The 22651-nt window shown below is 42.9% G+C and overlaps 1 protein-coding gene across 6 annotated transcripts in view; it reads right to left on the bottom strand.

Moving 5' to 3' along the window:
• CPVL (carboxypeptidase vitellogenic like) overlaps positions 1 to 22398 on the bottom strand; it is a 67348-nt gene extending 44950 nt beyond the window's left edge. The window contains exons 1-4 of one of the 6 annotated variants that reach the window (XM_083578771.1): positions 22271 to 22398; positions 8658 to 8866; positions 6933 to 7051; positions 760 to 874 (exon numbers count right to left, since the gene is read on the bottom strand). In XM_083578771.1, coding sequence (XP_083434897.1) covers positions 760 to 874; positions 6933 to 7051; positions 8658 to 8850 — 427 coding nt within the window. In that variant the 5' untranslated portion in view covers positions 8851 to 8866; positions 22271 to 22398. The other 5 variants (XM_083578772.1, XM_083578770.1, XM_083578769.1 and 2 more) reach the window with 5 other exon arrangements.
• Between the last annotated feature and the right edge of the window lie 253 nt (positions 22399 to 22651).

Genomic DNA, 22651 nt, shown 5'->3' with positions numbered 1-22651 from the left:
GTGAGATGAGCGCACAACCCTAGAGTCTGTCAAGACTGGCCCGTACGGGCAGGGGTACCTTTACCTTTTTATCCTTGAGAATGCTTTAGCCCTAAGTTGATGTAAAAATATTATAAATCAAATTATGGTTTTATGCAGCCAAATGCCAGCTTCACGCTCCACAGACTCAGGATTGTACTGTAACTGGATAGCTCAGTCAGTACAGCATGAGACCTTTAGGGCTGTGGGTTCAAGCCCCATGCAGGGCAAAAGATTCCTGCATTGGCCCCTTCCAACTCTATGATTCTGTGAATGGTAAGACTGGGAATCTCTCTCAGTTTATTTATCTATTTTCCTCCCAGCACTGTTTTGGGGAAAAGTGCACATTCTCCCTTAACATGGATGTCACCTTAGGAGCAAAATTTATTTATTAAAACATATTTCTATATTATTTTAAGTCTGTGAACTAATATTATAACAACCTGTAACCTGCCACTGATAATATAGGAAATATATTTCAAATGCATTTTTAGTTTGGGGGGAGGGGAAATGTTTCTTTTTTTATATAAAAAGGTACTTCTATTTCATGCCATTAATGATCATATATTATTCTTTCCCAAACTGCTACAGCAAGACACACTGCAAACTGCTACAGCAAGACATGCAAGACAGATGCAAATTCCAAACCCATAAGGGAACAGGTTACATTTTTTATGTTAAAACTATAATGATATTAACATCTCGCTGGAAGCCTTCAACATAGAAATAAACAACACTTGCATGTGAGATTCTTCTTGACAACATACGGTCCGTGTTCCACAAAAATGCCAAACATGGATGTTCCTCCAGGTCCACCTTGGAGCCAAAGTAGGATAGGGGCTTTTTCAGGTTGTACCTGCAGACCAGAAAGGCAATAAAAACTGGAGCTGTTCCCACATAAATTTACAGAATCCATGAATTATCTCGGTAGACTGTGAGAAATAAATGCCAACACTTTCTTTATAAGAACCGTATTTTTCCGTGTATAAGACGCCCCCATGTATAAGACGCCCCCTATTTTTTGAGCCCAAAATTAAGAAATTAATATTTTAAACACCAAACACAACAACTCTCATATTCGATTAAATATTCAAAACACCGATATATTTAGTACTGTATATATAAACATCAAACAGAACAACTTTACTGATATATTTAGTGTGTGTGTGTGCGTGTGTGTGTGTGTGTGTGTGTGTGTGTGTATATACACACACACACACACACACACACACACACACACACGGAGGCAGTGGAAGACAGGAGTGCCTGGCGTGCTCTGGTCCATGGGGTCACGAAGAGTCGGACACAACTAAACAAATATATATATATATATATATATATATATATATATATATATATATATAGCGCCAATAGTGAGGGGGGGCTGGGAGAAAAGAATATGGATGGCGGCATGTATTTATTTATATATTTAATTGCAACATTCTGTGTATAAGACGACCCTCAATTTTAAACTTAAATTTGGGGGGGAAATATCGTCTTATACACAGAAAAATACAGTAGCTAATTTTATACCTAACACAAGACCTTTCTACATGCTCTGAGTGACCACGTGCTTGGTAAGCCATGTCTCTACAGTCCTAGTATCTTGCATGCACAGTGAAAAGAAATTTTCAGACTTTAAACAGAGGGAGTAGAGGAAAGCAAATGGGATCAACATCCGCACACAGTTCTCGTTTTCACATAGCATTAAGCCAAACCATGGTGAAGCAAGAAAGAGCAAGCTTCTGCACTTCCAGAAGGGAAAATGCAACCATTTCAGTCCTTCCTCACTCCTCCTAATGCCATGCTACCCAGAGCTAAGCCATAGTTTGGCTCAGTGTTATGTGTGAATCTGCACTCGTGGTCTGTTTCCCTCTGGGAAACCATGAATGGTAAGTCACGAACAAAGATTGTGAAATATACACAGAGTTGTGAGTGGATTTCATGCTCTTTATTCAGCTCATAGTGGTGAGGAGGAATGAAAGTCCCCTCAAAGTATCTGCTTTATATACATTATTTACACAATGGGCTGCAAGTGATTGGCTAATTCCAGAATTCTCCTGTAGGCCAATCAGGTTGTGGATTCACTTCCATCTGGAGCTGGATTGGGTGGCTCCTGCAGACCAATCATACTGCTGCATTGTTCTAGGACCAATCAGATTGCTGCATACTGAATCCTATTGTTCTAGGACCAATCAGACTGCTGCATTTTGGATCCTATTGTTCTTGGACCAATCAGACTGCTGCATTTTGGATCCTATTCAACTCAGTACATAACAGGTTGGATATGGTTTGTTGGGACTGAGACAATATGAAGCCAAACCATGGCTTTGATCTGGGTAGAATGGCAGCAACAGGTCCAGGGAAGGAGCAAAATGGCCATGATTTTCCTTCTGGGTACCCGAAAGCTTGCCAATTCCCACTGTGTCATAGTGAGCAAGGCCACAATATAATTATATGGGGTTGGACTGCACAGAACAAAAGATGGAGGAAACCCCAACATGGGATGGCCCGCCCGCCATAAAAGAGAAAGAGCGAGATACAACTCCCCACTCACAGAAATTCAGCATGACAGGGTAAAGACCTCGAGCAATCACTGAATTATTCTTTCACTCTGTGTGAACATCTGTGCATCTCTCATTTTGAAGACCAAGTAATGGAAGTTTAACCAGCTTGAAACTCTTCTGCTTCCTTCCCTTTTATCACAACACTCACTCTGAGAGCCAGTGTGGGGTAGTGGTTAAGAGTGGTAGACTCGTAATCTGGTGAACTGGGTTCGATTCCCCGCTCCTCCACATGCAGCTGCTGGGTGACCTTGGGCCAGTCACACTTCTTTGAAGTCTTTCAGCCCCACTCACCTCACAGAGTGTTTGTTGTGCGGGAGGAAGGGAAAGGCGAATGTTAGCCGCTTTGAGACTCCTTAAAGGGAGTGAAAGGCGGGATATCAAATCCAAACTCTTCTTCTTCTTCTTTTCTGCAATATTATTTATTTATTAGAGCTGACAAATGAGATTGGCCAGCAAAATCAGTTGTGAAAAACCATTCAGGGTCTCTTCTAAATAAAACATTTACTGCTGCCAATGTTTTCCCTCTCTGGCGTAAGTTGTACAAGATGGACTATGCTATTTATGTAATGAGCCCAGGATTACAACAGAAGTATTAAACACAGAAACAAATCTGTTGCTCATAGCATCTGGGATTAATAATATTGCATTTCTAGCAGAACAGTATATCCTTAAACTGAAGAAGTGGTGATATCCTTATGCAAAGCCTATTTTTCCTCTTCATCCAAGAGCCTTCAGAATTTCCATCCTGCTAAGAAACTCTTTTTGAAATAATTCGTGGTCAGTGAACTATAAATAAATTACATTCACACTTAAAAAATATAAAACTAATGGGACTTATTGGCATAAACTTCTCAACATTGTGTCAACTTAAGCAAGTTGTTTTGAGATTTCACAGTTATATACTGCAAGCTCAAATCTCTTCAGAAAAAGCCACTAGGATGTTGTTTTAGGTCTTTGCCTGTCAAACGTTCTGAAAACTCACCCGCCGTTCTTTCTAAAGTGGTCTCAAATCCCACTCATTTTAGAGACATCTGAGCCATTGCCAACTCCTTTAAACATGTCAGTTCCCCCATCTCCTAAACAGAAAGTACCGTATTTTTCGCCCCATAGGGCGCTCCAGCCCATAGGACGCACCTAGTTTTTTTGGGGGGGGGGATTAAAGAAAAAAAAATATTTCCCTCCCCAGCCCGAGCTTCCCCTGACCCCAGCCCCCAGAACAGGCAGCTCTCCGCAAGCCTTGGGAGACCGGCGCGACTTCCCGCAGGGCTCCCACGCCTTGGGGATATCTGCCTGAAGCCCAAACCAGGTCCGGGGACAGCGGGATGGCGCGCTTGTGGGGCTGGTGGCAGGGAGATGCGCGCTTCTCCCCGCCGCCAGCCTCCAAACCAGGTCGGGGAACCGAAGCGCGCCCCAGGCTTCAAGATGCAGGCTGCTATCTGCAAGCCTAGGGAGCCCGACGGGAACTCAGCGAAAGCCTGCATTCGCCCCACAGGACACACACACATTTCCCCTTCATTTTTTGAGGGGAAAAAGTGCGTCCTATAGGGCGAAAAATACGGTACTAAGAAGAAGTTGAAACCTTGCACACTTGCAGTATTTTGTTTTTTTTTTAATGATATTTATTGAAATTTTACAGACAGAAAAGAGTTACAGAATTAAAAAAGAGAAAACAAAAAACAAAAATAAAAATAAAAACAGAGGTACAAAAAGACAAAGAAAAAATACAAAATACATAAAAAATAAAAAAACAATTAAAAAACAGATCAATATTTTCATGTCTTATATTTCATTTACTTGTTTCCTGACCTCCTCACACCTCCCTTTTTTGTATTCCAGTTCACATGTTTAATTCAGCAAATCCTTTCCCTCTTTGTTTTTATCTTAATTCTATATCTTAACATATTATAATTTTGTATTTTCATCTAATTATCAATCCATTTTTACATATTCTTTTTAACCTTGTTGCTAAAGCCGTTTCATTTCAATCCAAAATCTTTTTAACATTCATTAATTTTACAATATTTCTGCAAATAGTCTTTAAATTCCTTCCAATCTTCTTCCACCAACTCTTCTCCCTGGTCTCGGATTCTGCCAGTCATTTCCGCCAGTTCCATATAGTCTATCACTTTCATCTGCCACTCTTCCAGGGTGGGTAGATCTTGTGTCTTCCAATACTTTGCGATAAGTATTCTTGCTGCTGTTGTAGCGTACATAAAGAAAGTTCTATCCTTCTTTAACACCAATTGGCCAACCATGCCCAGGAGGAAGGCCTCTGGTTTCTTCAAGAAGGTATATTTAAATACCTTTTTCAATTCATTGTAGATCATCTCCCAGAAGGCCTTAATCTTTGGGCACGTCCACCAAAGGTGAAAGAATGTACCTTCATTTTCTTTACATTTCCAACACTTATTATCGGGCAAATGGTATACTTTTGCAAGCTTGACTGGTGTCATGTACCACCTGTATATCATTTTCATAATATTCTCTCTTAAGGCATTACATGCCGTAAATTTCATACCTGTGGTCCACAACTGTTCCCAGTCAGCAAACATTATATTATGTCCAACATCTTGTGCGCATTTAATCATAGCAGATTTAACCGTTTCATCCTGAGTATTCCATTTCAACAGCAAGTTATACATTCTTGATAATATCTTAGTTTTGGGATCTAACAGTTCTGTTTCCAATTTTGATTTTTCCACCTGGAAACCAATTTTTTTGTCCAAATTGTAGGCCTCCCTTATTTGATAATAATGAAGCCAATCTCGCACTCTGTCTTTTAATTTCTCAAAACTCTGCAATTTCAATTTGTCACCCTCCTGTTCCAAAACACACTTGCAGTATTTTGGTTGTCCTCATAAAAGTTATTGACCTAATATGGATTTTGGAATTCTTCTTAAGGCTCATTTGTTTCTCTGGCAACCACCTGTGCAAAAAATATGTTTCATTCAACTCATTCCTTTCTGGAAACACATTATGCCAGTGTGAATTAATGGCACAAGGAATCAAGCAATGCAAATCTTCATGAGCAACAGGTTCTAAATTCAGCTCTTTATTCAGAGAGCTCTCTCAATTCTAACTAAGGACTCTTACATTATCTATTTCATTTAATTGCTTTTTGTTCATTTACAAATAATTAAAACAACTCTCCTACATATTCTAATGAAAAATGAAAAGCTAGGTCATTAGTACTGGGAGCAAAGAGAGAGTCCAGAATTTGAAAGCTGACTTAAAAAGAAAAATCAGATAACTGCTAGAAAAGCTGTGTCAAAGCAGCAAACATTTTGTTTCAAAAGGGAAAAGTCTAGGTTTGCTGATAATGGCAGTCAATTACAGAAACCTTTCAAAACAAACAAGAGGAGGATATTAGATCAGGGTTTGGTAGATTCCAGTTCCAATCTAGCATGGACACACTGAACAATGTACTCTCCATCTCAATTTCATTTCACAGCAGACATTTTGCCTATTGGTCCAAAATGTGCTCTGAACACTTTACTCCCACATACAAAACATACAGCTACACAACTACAGTGGTATCTTGGGTTAAGTGCTTAATTTGTTCCGGAGGTCCGTTCTTAACCTGAAACTATTCTTAACCTGAAGCACCACTTTAGTTAATGGGGCCTCCTGCTGCCGCCGCGCCGCCGGAGCACGATTTCTGTTCTCATCCTGAAGCAAAGTTCTTAACCCAAGGTACTATTTCTGGGTTAGCGGAGTTTGTAACCTGAAGCGTATGTAACCCGAGGTACCACTGTAGTTATATCTCCCAATATCCCCACCCACAGGACTGTTCTGGTGGCTGCTTATAAACACCACATAAAGGTAAAGGTAAAGGTACCCCTGACCATTAGGTCCAGTCGCAGACGACTCTGGGGTTGCGCACTCATCTCGCTGTATAGGCTGAGGGAGCCAGTGTTTGTCCGCAGACAGCTTCCAGGTCATGTGGCCAGCATGACTAAGCCACTTCTGGCAAACCAGAGCAGCGCACGGAAACCAATAATCTCTTGTGTTTGATCACAAGATGATGCACATAACTCACATTTGTAATTGGCTATATGGTTACAGTGCTTTCGAACTGCTAGGTTGGCAGGAGCAGGGACCAAGCAATGGGAGCTCACCCCGTTGCGGGGATTCGAACCGCCAACCTTCTGATTGGCAAGCCCAAGAGGCTTTGTGGTTTAGACCACAACGCCACCCGCGTCCCCATGTAGGCTGGTACTACATGCCAAACATTATTAACCTGTACTCATTTTGGGAAGCAGCAGAGCTAGCACAGATCTTGTACAATATATACGTTGTTGAAATGGAAAGCTTTAATATGGCAGCATATCAAAACAACAGACCCACCTGAGCAGGGAAGAACCAGAAGAAAAGATTACTGTTATGAGTCTTGTTGACTGTCAGATAACCCGAATAGCTCTTCACACTGGGTCCTGGAAGATGGCCTACCAGACTTAATTGCCTTCCTGTTATAAAGAATGACAAGTATAAAAAACATCAGACTGAAGGGCTGGTTATTTATTTTATTTCTTACATTTATATATCACCTTTCTTTTCCAAGGATCTCAAGATGGTGTACATGGTTCTCCTCCCCATTTCATCCTCACAACCACTCTGTGAGGTAGGTTATTCTGGTGACAGGCCCAAGGTCACCCAGTGAACTTCATGGCTAAGTGAGGATGCGCTTTAAGAAGTGTCTGGAAGTTCAGATGCATGGGAGATACATGGTATTTTATTTCTGGTTTATTATTGTGACGCTGAGTTAAATAGTTTTGTAGAAGTCCTGTATTGGAATTAACTCCAGTTTTTTCAAGACACACGCAGAAGGTGAAAATAATAAGCAGCTTTGCAAAGTATAATAAGCGTATGGAGGATTTACTCTATATTTAACATCTTCTCACAGCATCATGAACAATTACAAAGTACTTGTATTGGTCGGCATTCTGGTCATATGTAAGGGAAAGAGAAAATGAGTGCAAGCTCAAAGAATGAAAAATCATCATTAGTACCAATGGGGTATTTTTTCCAACAGCTCCCCTCCCTGCATGCTGCCTTCCTGATAAGGATTATCTGGTCCCATGTCTGTGATTAAGAATAATTTAGCTGTGATTTTAAAATTGGAGTAGACAAATTCACAGAGGTTAAGGCTATCAATGCCATTCTACAATGAATATCTAATGGTAGAATATCTAAAGAACTACTATAGTTCCATGAAAACACGAGCAGGATTTGAAATATGAGCACAACACTAAGGCTAAATATAATAATAATAATAATAATAATAATAATAATAATAATAATAATAATAATAATTACTATTATTTTAATATTGATACCCTGCTCATCTGGCTGGTTTCCCAAGCCACTCTGGGTGGCTTCCAAAACATATAAAAACATAATAAAACATCAAACATTAATAACTTCCCATACAGGGCTAGCTTCAGATGTCTTCTAAAAGCTCATATGGAAGATGTACACAACGGAACACCGTGACGGAAACCAGAGCGTATGTAAACATTGTTTACCGTCCTGTTGCAGAGGTACCTATTTATCTACCTGAACTGGTATGCTTTCAAACTACAGTGGTACCTTGTTTGTTGAACTTAATCCGTTCCAGGAGTCCGTTCGACTCCCGGAACAGTTTGAAAACCAAGGCATGGCTTCTGATTGGCTGCAGGAGCTTCCTGCACTCAGTCGGAAGCTGCGGAAGCCGTGTCAGACGTTCAGCTTCCAAAAAACGCTTGCAACCCAGAACACACATTTCTGGGGTTGCAACATTTGGGAGCCAAAACGTCTGGGTACCAAGGCATTCAACAACCGAGGTACAACTCTACTAGGTTGGCAGAAGCTAGGACAGAGCAAAGCGGGGTGCTCAGCCCATCATGCGGATTCGAAATGCCAACCTTCCGATCGGCAAGCCCAAGAGGCTCGGTGGTTTAGACCACATCACCACCCACTTCCCAACTCTTAACTAATGCATTCTACTGCTATGTGTAGAATTCTACACAGGAGATAATGAAGAACAGGTGGAAATACTTATATATTTTAAAATAACAAGATTAACACTTTTACCTTCCTCAGTTTTGCCACTTTCAATGTAAGGCGTTAGAAACAGCGGTTTTCCAGGGTCTCCTCCCAACGATGTTCCATACTTTATTCCCCGAAAAGCTCTTCGGAACACACTCCATCGCTCCTGAGTGTGGACTAGCTCCAAGCTCAAGCTCAGACTGAGCAAAGCCAGCAAGACCCGAGTTATCTTGCCCATCTTTTCATCCAGTTACCTTAGAATAAATCAGATTAGAGCACAATTTTAAACATCCACTGCTGCGGCTTCGTAAAGTCTGTCTAGATCTTCCCCTCCCCTCAATAGTAGCTCTGGGATGTTATGCAACATCTACCTCAAAGTTAAGTGCTTTCCTGTCTCTGTTCCTTCTCACAGCTGAGAAAGCAGAAGAGGATACAAGCGCTGCATTTTAACAAACACAACTAAGGGTTTGTTCACATGGGTGGCTTAAAATGCAACTAAGTCATTTTCCCCTGCTGTGTGTCAATCTGCATTTGCAGAGTGTTGTTCGCATGGGATAGCAGGTGGGGATACCCAATATGCATAATAATAATAATTTTGTTATTTACATGCTGCCCATCTGACTGGGTTGCCCTAGCCATTCTGGGCTGCTCCCAACAGAATATTAAAAGCACAATCAAACATCAAAAACTTCCCTGAAGGGCTGCCTTCAGGCGTCTTCTAAAAGTCAGATAGATTCCCCCCCCCCCCGCAGCCCCTCCACAACTCCCATTCATGAAGCTCTCGTCTGCGCATGCGCAACCACTGTCTCAAATTTACGCACCGTTCTGTAGTACATATCAAATGCAGCTGAAGTTTTCTAATCAGATTGAAGCTGGTATTTGGTGAGTAACTACAGGATTGATAATGGATCGTACACCATGTGAATGCGGCTTCAAAAACTAGAAGTGGGAGAGCACCAAGATGTGGAGTACCCGGTAATGTGAACATATTCTAAGACTGCGGTTATAACTCCCCTTTCTGGGAGCGAGCACCATTGAATTTAGCAGGGCTTAATTCTGCGCAGATGTGGTTAGGACTGCAAGACAGTGCATCCTGTTAAGAGCAGACAGAGAAGGAATAGGAAAATCTGTGGTGATCAACCAGGACTGCAATTTAAAGCCCCTCACTAGACAATTGATGTCTTTGTTTCCAAGTTTTGGATTGGCCCTGTCTGCCAATGCATGGAGGGGAACAAGCAATGGGGGTGTAGTGAAGGTGGGGCCAAGGTAATAAATAACAACAACAACAACAACAACAACAACAACATTAATAATACTTATACCCCACCCATCTGGCCAGGCCTCCCCAGCCACTCTGGGTGGCTCCCAACAGAGTATTTAAAACACAATAAAACATCAAACATTAAAAACTTCCCTTAACAGGGCTGCCTTCAGATGTCTTCTAAAAGTCAGATAGTTGTTTATTTCCTGGACATCTGATGGGAGGGCGTTCCACAGGGCGGGTGCCACTACTGAGAAGGCCCTCTGCCTGGTTCCCTGTAACCTCACTTCTCGCGGTGAGGAAACCACCAGAAGGCCCTCGGTGCTGGACTTCAGTGTCCGGGCTGAATGATGGGGGTGGAGACACTCCTTCAGGTATACAGGTACTCATCCCCACTCTATCACACAATTCTAATTGCATAGGAGGGAGACGAAAGACTGATGAGGGCTCAGGCAGTCACCAACAACTGAGACAAGAAAGTACACAAGCAGATGGGTTGGGAAATGGCAGTCTTTCATTTCCTTCTCCCCAAGCCCAACAATTACAGAGAGTACCTGGTTAATTCCAAACAGGACTTCGAAAGGAGAAATCTATACAAGTCATACCGGAAAGGAAAGGGTTTTCAATCAGCAGCTGCAGAAGCAGAATTACTTTTTCAGAGACGTCCTGTGTAAGCCCAGTTGCAGCTGGAGAGACCAAAGTTAAATCAATGGCGCTTCCAAGTGTACACAGAGTTCGTGCAGCAAAGAAGTGCTTTCTGCTGCAAAGGCAGGCTGAACTTTTCTTTAATCTAGTTCTCAATTGATTTTCAAGCATTACAGCAGACTGGCTGTTAGTCACACATTTCAGCTCAGAGCAGGATGACCTCTGAAGCCTCTACTCTCTCCCACGTCCTAATGCCAGCCTTAGAGAGAACAATTGCTGAAGGAAGTCGGGTATGCTTTGTTGTTTCCCTATAACAAGACAGAGCTTGTTGGTGCTTTTATGCAAAGGAGAAAATGCGTAACTAGAAGGTAGCAACAGTAAGAACTACCCAAGGGCTGTTTCTCACATTACAGGCAATATGAGTATTGCACTGGAGCCACATCTCTAGGGTTACTGTCCCGACATAATGCTACTGGCCCAATTAGAATTTCACCCTTCTGACCAGCTACCAGAATTGGAGGATGAAAAGCCAGAAAAAAATCTAGCTGAGACATTCTAGCTGCTAGCACACCAGAACCTGCCTTATACAGGTTCGTACCTCGGAAGTCGAACGAAAACTGTTCCAGAAGTCCGTTCGACTTCCAAAATGTTTGGGAACCAAGGCGTGGCTTCCGATTGGCTGCAGGAAGCTCATGCAGCCAATCGGAAGCTGCGCTGGAAGTTCAGGTTCCAAAGAATGCTCGCAAACTGGAAAACGCACTGTTGAGTTTGTGGCGTTCGGGATCCAAAGCGTTCAACACGCAAGGCGTTTGGGATCCAAGCCACGACTGTAATGAGTTAAGACTCTCTAGCCCAGTATTGTCTTCACAGACTGGCAGCTGTACTCCATGGTTTCAAGCAGGGCATCTGAAAGCCAGCAAAGCAGGTCTTTGCAGGGCTCACAGCAAATATGGTATCTGGTTCCTTCAGCATTAGGAGCTGCTTTTGTAGCTGGAGTCAGTCTGCCTGGTGACTGGTCAGCTGTTTATTTGTGTTTGACACTGGGTTCCAGCCCTAAGAAACAGACCCAGGTGACATCCATTGTAGCCACTTTCCCTTTCGTTCCTCCCTCCCCCTGTATATTTAACTTCATACCTCAGCATTAAAAAAGGCTCTCCTATCCTACAATAAGGGACACAGGTGGCGCTGTGGGTTAAACCACAGAGCCTAGGGCTTGCCGATCAGAAGGTCGGCAGTTCGAATCCCCGCGATGGGGTGAGCTCCCGTTGCTCGGTCCCTGCTCCTGCCAACCTAGCAATTCGAAAGCACGTCAAAGTGCAAGTAGATAAATAGGTACCGCTCCGGCGGGAAGGTAAGCGGTGTTTCCGTGCGCTGCTCTGGTTCGCCAGAAGCGGCTTAGTCATGCTGGCCACATGACCCAGAAACTGTACGCCGGCTCCCTCGGCCAGTAAAGCGAGATGAACACTGCAACCCCAGAGTCATGCACGACTGGACCTAATGGTCAGGGTCCCTTTATTTTTACCTTTATCCTACAATAACAAAGCCTAAATAAATGTAAAGCATTGAGCTGCCACTGCCTTTATATCCTTTGCCTTCCTCAGTACTGAATTTCAGATTGTAAGCTCCTCTGGGCAGGGACCTCTCCTTTTATACTTTGTAAAGCACCATGCCCAGAAATGACACTTTATCAATCAATGGGTGATGGACTGCTGGACACAGGACAATGCTGTACTGGGAAGCAAATCCAGTCCCCCTTCCCTTCATGCTCAGTTGAGGCTAGCTAGCATTATCTCTAGATATGGTTTAATGCTAGAAAAAGTATGCAAGAGAAAGCATTGTTAACTCACAGTGGAAATTACATTTATGAACTCTAAAGAGAGTCATGTGCAATGCAAGCTGTGCCTCTATACTGAAAAGGCTAACGAATACATCGTCTTTTCTTGGCAATCTATTAGAACACTCCAGTGACAGTTGTCCAAAGTCGAACAGCTAATCAAAGGTTTAGAATTCAGAGAGAAATAGATTGGTGGAAGGGAAGAAATGGCAATATTTCTATTGTAGCAAAAGCAGAAGGATGCATTAGTTCCACACATATAAAAACCAGTCAGCCACTCAGGCACACTTATGAAACAATGGCAGAATTTTCTCAATGGATGAGGAAACACAGACAATGTTATCAAGCTACCGCAGCCTTGCTGAATGGGGACTAGTGAACAGCCAGCCTGAAAGGGCATCCAAGACTCCATTTTCTTCCTGAAATGCCAAGTCCCCTCTTCATTGGACTGTACAGATATAGTAAACTTTACATCATCCCTTCAACCTCACTGCCTGTAAGCAATTTTTTTGACACCTTTGGTATCAAATAGAGTAGGGGAGTGCTTTTACTAGGAATGGAGGGTGGTGCAGTTTGTACAAAGGAATCTGTTTCTTTTGTTTTTCCTTCCTGCTCTAAAAAAGGGCTGACAAAAAATTAAACTGAAAAAAAAAAGTTTTATGGTCCTGAATCCTGCGAGAACATTATTATTTAGCAATGTGAAACCTGGTGGGTTTTTGCTGTTCTCACATACTTAGAAGCTCAAAAATGTTCGCAACAAGCCAATACAGTTTCTACTGAATATATTATTATTACTTGATCACCTCCCATATATGTCCCAATGTGATGTATAAAACATAAGAAAAAGAGCCAAAAAAATTACAAAAAGAAGGAAAAAAACTCATCAGTTTCAGAACAATGCAAAATGGATAACTACGGCAGAGACCTTTTCATCTAGATGGGAAAGGCTGACAGAATAACTGCTTAATGTGTTCTAAAGCAGCTGCTGAGCATGTGTCTTCTCCTGTCTATGCAATTGTAAATCTATGATCAGAGAAGAGAGGGAGGAAACTATCCTACAGGAAGGCAAATCTTTAAATATTGGTATCAGTGAGATAACAAATAGTGTAGGGCAAGTAAGAACTGCAACAAAATGTTGCAGTGCAAAGTGTTCCTGGCAGCCAACTATGCCATCTTAAATGATAGTCTATTTTTGGGTAAAGATGCACCTGCACCTTTGCATAGAAGAAGGAAATATCAACAGGTGCAACTTGAATTACAAGCTACCTCTTTTCCATTCTGGGCCAAGCAACATTCCATAGCCATTGAGGATGTCCCTAATTGAGCCGTTTGGGGTTTTTATTTTGTACTTCTACGAACTCTTGAGGCTCCATCAATTCTGGGTGGTAGTGGTTTGGTAACATAAGGATCCACAGTTGGAAGATGGGTTTGCTATTAGTATAGGATCGAAATTCATGTCAGTTTACTCCCACTGTTTGAATTCCCTTAAAAGTCAAAAAGATCACAACAAGTGAATTAGTACTTTGATCTGCATCTCCTTAGAGAACAGGTTAGCCAGAAATTCTTGATTTCAAGGCAGCTGTTATTAGGCCATTATTCTTAAGTAGGGAGGGAAAATGAAAGAGCTGGAAGAAGAGTGGTTTGCCACAGTTTGCTTCTGAGGTGAAGTTTGAATGGATCTTCTTGGCCAGGGGTCAGAAAACTTTTTCAGCAGGGGGCCGGTTGACTGTCCCTCAGACCTTGTGGGGGGCCGAATATTTGGGGGGTGGATGAACGAATTCCTATGCCCCACAAATAAACCAGAGATGCATTTTAAATAAAAGCACACATTTTACTCATGTAAAAACACGCTGATTCCTGGACCATCTGCGGGCTGGATTGAGAAGGCGATTGGGCCAGATCTGGCCCCCGGGCCTTAGTTTGCATACCCATGTTCTTGGCTCACACTATTACACTGCAAGCCTATACATGCCAACTCAAAAGTAAGTCCAACTGAGTTAAAGTGCTTCTCACTCCCAAGTCCAGCAGGGATAGGATTGCTGAAAATCACTATACTCTCAGCTCTTTTTCAAGCCCCAAAACATTTTTGTCTATTCTTTGTTGCTGGTTTTGGAAGACTGGGGTACAAATCTGGAATTTGGTTATGAGTTTGTCTAGAATATGTTGGACAAAGTCAAGTAGAGCTTGCCAAATACTTTTACCATGATAGGCTCCAAGTCAGTCAAGTGTATCTCAGCAAAACAGTGGAAGAGAGTAACTTTAATCATTACGAAACTAAGAAAGGAATCAGATTTCTTCACAGTATTTCACTACTTCTTAGGATTACATTTTGCTTGGTAACATCTTGCTCCTCTTCCAAGCAAACATTGAAGTATTTCACATTCAGGAAAAAAAGATATGAAAACAGAGAAAATTCAAGAGAGATGTTACTCACTTGCTACAGTCAAAAATGCCATTCATAATAAAGGTTCATGGCTCCTCAAGCTTCAGAAATGATAAATTTACATAGTTATAAGAACTTTATATGAATACTACCTGAGTGGTATTTGTTTTAATAGGCTTAATCAGAAGCTCAGCTACAAGAACACCACAGACATTGAGGGTCTATATTCTTACCTGTTACGAGTAGTAAGCTAACTTTCTCCTTAGCCAAGCCAAATTTTAGTGGGGCTACCCAAAGGACAGAATGACTTATAAAATGGTACTTATAAAAGTACCATAAGAACGCAGCAGCAACAGTAAAACAACAGCTGATGTTGATTCTGTGTCAATGGCATGCCCCCTTGTGGCTAATACTGATCTTACTGGAGCTAATACTGGATTATTATTTCCATTGTCAAAAGTGTAAATAAGAGCAAATATTTAGCGCATTTTGCAACAATGCTATATAGCTGCTCTAAAAGCAATGCCGACCACTTGTCATCTCAAACCAATCTTACAAAACAGTAATGGCAAAAATAGTAACCACAGCCGTGAAACTTCACAACCACTTCCATTGTTTCCTTCCATTTGCATTCTTCTTCCTTCAAATATTGAATTTGCTTACCCATTCTGCTAGAGTGATACAACATTTCCCTGTTTCAATAGAGGAGTTTATTTCTTGTTTTCACCCAGAATTTCTATATCATTTTGCCCAAAGAAAAAAACAAACAAACCACTTCACAACTCACCAAAGAAAAATGGCTTTAGCAACTTGACAGTAGAACACGGCACCACAGATTTCTCTTAACTAATGAGAAGGGAACTATTTCACTGCATCACAGTCAACATTTCCTGTTTCGTTTTTTGCCTCCCCATGCAAATCTGTCGTTTCCTTATTCTCACCCACCCATTTAGTAGAACTTCATGATTCACTTTCTGAAGCTGGGAGCCTCAATATGCCATCCATTACTTAACCCCAAAACCACCTATCCCTTCTTGTTCCTTTCCCATATTCTTGACAATACTTTTATCAGGAGACCATCTGATCAAGCTGTATGGCAGCCTTCTTCTTTGGCGATCACTCGTAGCCAAGTAAGATTGTCTTCCACAAACACGGTTTTAACAGTGGGTTTGTGAGTGACTGTGGAGGCCAATTCTGGATCCACACATCCTTCCACAGTGGGGACATTGATTTCCGGGCGGGAGTTGAGTTTGAGCATCTTCAAAGCCCATGATACCTTTGGTAAAGGCTGTTCTCCAACTGGGGCGCTTGCAAGCCAGGGTTTTTCAGTTGTTGGTGTTTATACTACATTTTTTTAGAGTTGCCTTGAGAGTCTTTAAACCTCTTTTGGTGACCACCAGCATTACACTTTCCATTTTTAATTTTGGAATAGAGTAGTTGCTTTGGAAGATGATAATCAGGCATCTGTACAACATGACCAATCCAATGAAGTTGATGTTAAAGAATCATTGCTTCAATACTGGTGATCTTTGCTTCTTCCAGTACACTGGCATTAGTTCGCCTGTCTTCCCAAGTGATAAAAGCCTATAGCTGCCATTACACACTCTGGAACTGTACTTACGGTTTGGCAGAAGTGGTTCATTTGGGATTTGTTTGACAGCAATATATATTTTTGCAATGTCATCTATCGCCTACACTTTGTGGCACAGTATTTTAAAATATGAACTACAAGATGTAGAAGCAGGAATATGAGAATCTGCTAATTTTGGTTTCTCTCCATTCCATTGATTTTTCTAATCTCCACATTTCCACATCAGTTTGCAAACTGTTTCTCTAAAAAGTCCTCGTGAAAAGTCACCACAATTTTAGTGTCGATTTCTCCTAATATACGTTCTTGTATGCAGTTTTTGTCTCATATACACATTTTAGCAAAGCAATTTTCTCTAAAATAATCCATTTCTCTACGTTGATTTTAGTAACACACTCCTCCTGGTATATACATTTTTTAATATGTTATCTGGCTATGTTTCAATGTGTATTGTTCTGGAAAGTTGAAACTTTGCAGTTTGTCTTTAAATGCAAATTAAATCAAAATCCCCACATGGGTACAGGACATCTTCCACATAACTAGGCTACATGACTTTTTAAAAACAAAAACCAGAAGTATTTTGTTTTGCTATAACTCTTTTGTTTCAAATAGTCAATGATGCTTAAGGCTCTCCCTTTCAAGCACAAATCCAAGGAGCAAAGTGGATGTAATATTCCTCCAAAGATCACAATGAACTAGGATACAAAGGCAGATCTACACATTCTGAATTTTTAACTCCTTGTCTGTTTCCCAGGATTGCAGCTGGGGAGTAAAGGGTTAACTCTCTCCTTCAAATATATTGTGCACAAAAATCCACAAAGATCACCCCCCTCCTTATAGGAATCATCTTTTCTTCAAGCCTAACTGCTGGGGGGCAGGGGAAAGAAAATGAGTGTGAGATTGAGAAAGACAGCGAGTGAATGACTGTGTGTCCGTTTGAATGAATGAAGAAATGAACAAATGTCACATGCCTAGGTGTATATATGAATGCATATGTGGTTTTTTGTGAATGATGTATGAATGGGTATGTGTTTTATAGCTACCCTTGAAAAGCTAGCCATCAAGGAATGCAGCCTACGGGCTGAAAAAGCTTCCCTACTCCTGCCCAGAAGATGTATTTGCTGTTCCCGGAATCATGAGCTGCCAAACTGAGACTTGGAGGTCAATATTTCAAACAGTTGAAACTGCAGCAGTTTACATATAACTATTCTTATCCTCTTCACAAGTGGCAGACTGCTTACTATTGCTATGGTACCAACCCACCAACAGTTGTACTAATTTTACAGACATGAATAGGACATGCATCAGTTCCTTATCCTTGCAACTACTGCCCCATACAAATCAGTGGAGAAGTGAGACTGGCCCTTAAATGCCAAACGGTTCTCAGTTTCATTTCTAAGAGAAACGTAGAAAACAGCATGTTCTTGAATGTGTTCAAGTCACATACTTTCCAAAAATGCGTTCCCATTTTTTCCTTAAAAGAAAGTGATCTTGAAAGGACAACGAATAACTGCGCAGGGCCAGGAAGCCCTATACAGTGGTGCCTCAGGTTAAGTACTTAAATACCGGAGGTCTGTACTTAACCTGAAACTGTTCTTAACCTGAAGCACCACTTTAGCTCACGGGGCCTCCCGATGCTGCTGCGCCGCCGGAGCACGATTTCTGTTCTCATCCTGAAGCAAAGTTCTTAACCTAAGCACTATTTCTGGGTTAGCGGAGTCTGCAACCTGAAGCGTATGTAACCTGAAGCGTATGTAACCTGAGGTACCACTGTACTATTTTCCCCATTATTATTTTTTTACAGTGCTACATTCACCCATCCTTTACGATACTTAAAAATAAGGAAATGCTCTAGTCACAGAGACAGGGCTGTACTGACAATCAGGTCACCAGAGATTGTCATGGCTTTCCTCCAACAGTGACAGCTCTACTACAGCAATGGTCGCAGGAAGGCCAGTTGTGTCTGTGCTTCTAAGACCTTGCCCTGATTCTGCCTGAAGTAATAGAAAACCCAGCCGACCTAATCTGAATGGACACATAGGAAGTTGCTGTATACCAAGGCAAAGCATTGATCCATCCGGGCCAGTACTGTCAACACTGATTGGCTGTGAATCTCCAGGGTTACAGGCAAGGGACATTCCCAAATCTACCTGCAGATGCCAGGAATGGAACCTGGGAATTTCTGCATGCAGAGGAGATGCTCTGCTCCTGGGATCTGGGAATTTCCTGTAAGTAAAATTAGCACAGGCAATGATAACTACTGACTGTTTTCAGTTCAGGACACTGGGGTGAGCTAGAGCAGAGGAGACCAAAGGCAGATCAGAATCTACATGGGGATTTTAGGGGAAGAGTAGAAAGAGTTTCTTTACTCCAAACTGTTTTTGAAAAAGGCTTCCTTAAAATAAAATAAGGCTGCTGAGTAAAGATCACTTAGGGAATGGATTTTGGTATGAATACTTTTCTAGTTCTGAAAACAAATGTGTGAGTTGGGGATTTTCCCAACAGGTGTTTCTGCCAATCCACCAGTGGGAGCTGCCAGATATATACTGTACAAGGTTTTCTATTTCAGTGTAGACTAATCACACATAAGCCAGCTTGGTGTGGAATGCCTTTCTTTCAGCAGAAAACCTAAATCAGAAAGGTAGGCAAATCCAGCCCAAATGCACTCATCTGTTCAGCACAGCAAAGTTCCCACCAGTCCTTGAATCACCTCTAATCCGCTATCTGTGCAGCCATTCTTTCCCAGTGGACTCTAGGCCTCTAAATCTGGGCCTTAACCAGGCCTATAATTTTAGAACTTTTCAGCTTGCCATTAAAGCAGACGTTCCATTACCACATGCTAGGTTCACAGCGGTAGGAAGCTTATAGCAGGAATCACATCCCATAACCTGCTATCATGGCATTATAGGCAGGGACCCCTTCATGATCCCAGGAATAATCCTGGCCTGACCCTGTTCCTTATCTGACCCACCATTTTGCACCAGGCTCCAGCTGATGGGCTTAGGAGTTTTAGTAAAATAATTTTTTTAAAAAAACAACCAAGATTCCACAAGTGTAGTATCTGTCCATCCTTGTTCTAGAAAAGAAATAAGGAAGAAATGTGTCAAGAGTCATGGATAATCTGTTGGGGAGTGTATGTTGATGATGGACAGGACCAGATCCAAAAATGGTTGGGGTATGCAGCACTGCACAGCTCTATTTTCTTGCTGCGCCACTCATCATTCTATTTGCTTTTTACCCCTTTATCCATCTTTCTTTTCTCCCTCTGGCATCCTCCCAACCTGCAAGTCCTTTTTATTTCTAGGCTCACCATATAGGAGCCACATCATCTCTCCCCCCTTTCTCTCAGATACATACACACACACAATGAAGCAATTGCCTAAGAAGTGAGCTAGACAACAGTGGCCTGATAGCAAGGCTTTTTTCCAAAGGAAAAATTATGACACGGGCTTATAATCTGTGCACAAAATGTGAGCTGCAACAACGCACCTGTGCATTTTCCTGGTGTGTGCATAATATGCTTATGAGTCAGATTCCCGGGAACCGGGAATATAACAGCACGACTGCAAAAGGATTTCCTTGCATATTAGAAACATCGGTGACTCCTCTGCAGAGAGTAGCAGCAGTGTCTGATGACGGAGTGTTTTTGGCAGTGGAAGAAGAAAGAGGCAGGCTTGATGTGGGTCTGGGATTGTAGGGGAGCCTGGACTTCTTAAGTTTGCTTTTCACATCATCAGTCACTTTTCACACCATCTAAAATACAGTGGTGCCCCGCAAGACGAACGCCTCGCAAGACGAAAAACCCGCTAGACGAAAGGGTTTTCCGTTTTTCGATGCGCTTCACAAGACGAATTTCCCTATGGGCTTCCTTCGCAAGACGAAAGCCCATAGGGAAATCTCCAGGACAGCGGGGAAGCGCACCGCGTCTTCCCCAGTGTCCTCGGACCTCCTCCGAAGGCTGGCGGTGGGGCGGAGAGACCTCCTCCCGCCGCCAGCCTTCGGAAGGCTCCTCCGAAGGCTGGCGGTGGGGCGGAGAGACCTTCTCCCCGCGCCAGCCTTCGGATGGCTGTCCTGAAGACTTGCGGTGGGAGGAGGGTTTTCCTTCCCACTGCCAACGTTCAGAATGCTGTTCTGAATGTTGGCGGTGGGGAGGAAAAACTCTCCTCCCACCGCAAGCCCCGGGAACAGAGGAGAAGCGCTGCGCGCCTTCCCCTCTGTTCCCTTACCTGTCCTGAAGGCTTGCGGTGGGGAGAAAAGCCCTTCTCCGCACCGCCAGCCTGGCAAGCGGTCTCCATAGGAACGCATTAATTGATTTTCAATGCATTCCTATGGGAAACCGTGCTTCGCAAGACGAAAAACTCGCAAGAAGAAAAAACTTGCGGAACGAATTAATTTCGTCTTGCGAGGCACCACTGTAATACAAAATGTTGCATACCTTGAATTTTTGTAACTTCTCATTGCGGGTTTGCTCAGCCAAAGGGTCCAGAGCTGTGCAAGGCTGGGGCCGCTTGGACCTCACTACCGACTGAGAGCTACAAAACCTAACGTTCTTTAATGTTTCCTGATGCAAGCGGACATATCCAAAGCCTAAACAAAACATGCAGCCACAGAACTGTCAATTAAGGTTGGATTTAACCCGGCTTTTATAAATCAGTTGTGCAACAAGGAAGCGCCTTTCGGCCTTTCCTAACTTCTGCAAATGCTGGTTTCCTTTCCAGTGCTATTATTTATCAGGAGCAGATTAAGAGGAAGTTGGGCGTTCCCCTCCCCTTCCACAAATCATTCTTAATTTATTACGATGTATCACTGAACTCATTTGAACTTACTTTGGAGCAAACCTGCTTTAGCCTGCCCTTTAAATTTAAGCCAGGCCTCAAGTGGGGGCCTTCAGCTTTCAAAACGTTGGAAAAGGAGCGATCATAAGGAAGATCGAGGGAGTTTCAGCATGCTTAAAAATGACTTTTGCCTTTGTCAGCCAGTAACCATCACCAGCTTCTGACACTGACACATTCACACACACACGAGATTTGGAATAAAGCCTTCCCGAGAAACACGCCTTCCAGTTGTGGACAACCCCTGGCACCCTTCTTTTTGGAAATTAACCATTGCTGTTCTGGCAGGTTTCCGACACCCATTAGCTGCACGGAGGCGACCTTGCGCTTTATTGCTCGGCTTTATCCTAAAAAAAAGGCGGGGATTTCAACATGAGGCCCTTTCAAACAGCAGCAGCCCCTGGACTGAGCTAGTGAGCCCCCTAACCAAAAGGGAAAACACCCCCGGCGCTGTCTTATTACAGATTCTACCCTAAATGCGCCGCATCTAGCATACAGCGCTGGCTTACCTGCCCAGAGACACTGTCCCAAATTTCCCGGCCTCACTCACCGGCTGCAGATCATGTGCTGACCCCCACCCGCAACCGGAGCCCTGCAAGAAGGCTGGCAAGCCACAAGCCCGCATGCAGCCAATCGCGATCCCTGGAAGGGAAGGCGGGGGGAGAAGAAGCAGCCTTGCCCGCCCCCTTTGCCTATGGCGCCTGCCCATTGGGAAAGCGAAGGCGCCTTCGGCGGATCCCTCGCATTATTTAGGCTTTGGAAGAAACATGGATCCCACCACCCCGGCTTAAAAAGAAACCGGTCTACATAAAGAAGCAAAGCACATTTCCCCTCCCTTCATTTCTGCAATACTAAAATGGAAGGAATTCCCCCAACAGGCGAGCAGAATAGGATCGCGCTGCGCGGGGGTCTAGCAATGAAAGGCCAGGTCTCAGGATCTGACGCTGCGCAACGTGCTTGCAATTAAAAATTACTGAGAGAGAAGTCCCGCTGCTGGGCTCGGATTTGCTTCTGAGTAAGCGCAGTTAGAATCGTGCACCGGAGAAAGCCCTAGGTTTTCGCCCTGCGTTAAAGCATCAGCAGCCACTGCTGCTGTCAGCTGACAGCCCAATCACCGCCTCCTTTCTGCTCTTAAAGAAACAGTACGGCAAAACGGCGTAGATTGCGTGTCGCTCAGTATTGTGGGTTAAGTGCCCCCAAACCATGGGCGTAGGCCGGGATTTATTTGGGAAGGGAAGGCATTCTGTGGTGAGAGGTGGGGCAGAACCACGTTGTCTGTGACGCAATTGGTCAGTTAAATATTCTTATTTACTTACTAAATTTAGCCCCCTGCAACCCCCCAGGCTACGCTCATGCCCCACACTGAACCAGGTTTTTTAAAAGATATTTAATACATTTTTTTCCCCACAGAACACAAAGGCAAAGTGACTTTTTGTTTTTAAACTGAAGCAGCCTCAAGCTGCGTGGAAAGGCAGAGCAGAAATATTTCCAATTAC

This window comes from Podarcis filfolensis (assembly GCF_964270895.1).
Source record: "Podarcis filfolensis genome assembly, chromosome: 12".
Lineage (NCBI taxonomy): Eukaryota > Metazoa > Chordata > Lepidosauria > Squamata > Lacertidae > Podarcis > Podarcis filfolensis.
This window is presented reverse-complemented; position numbering and strand designations above follow the sequence as displayed.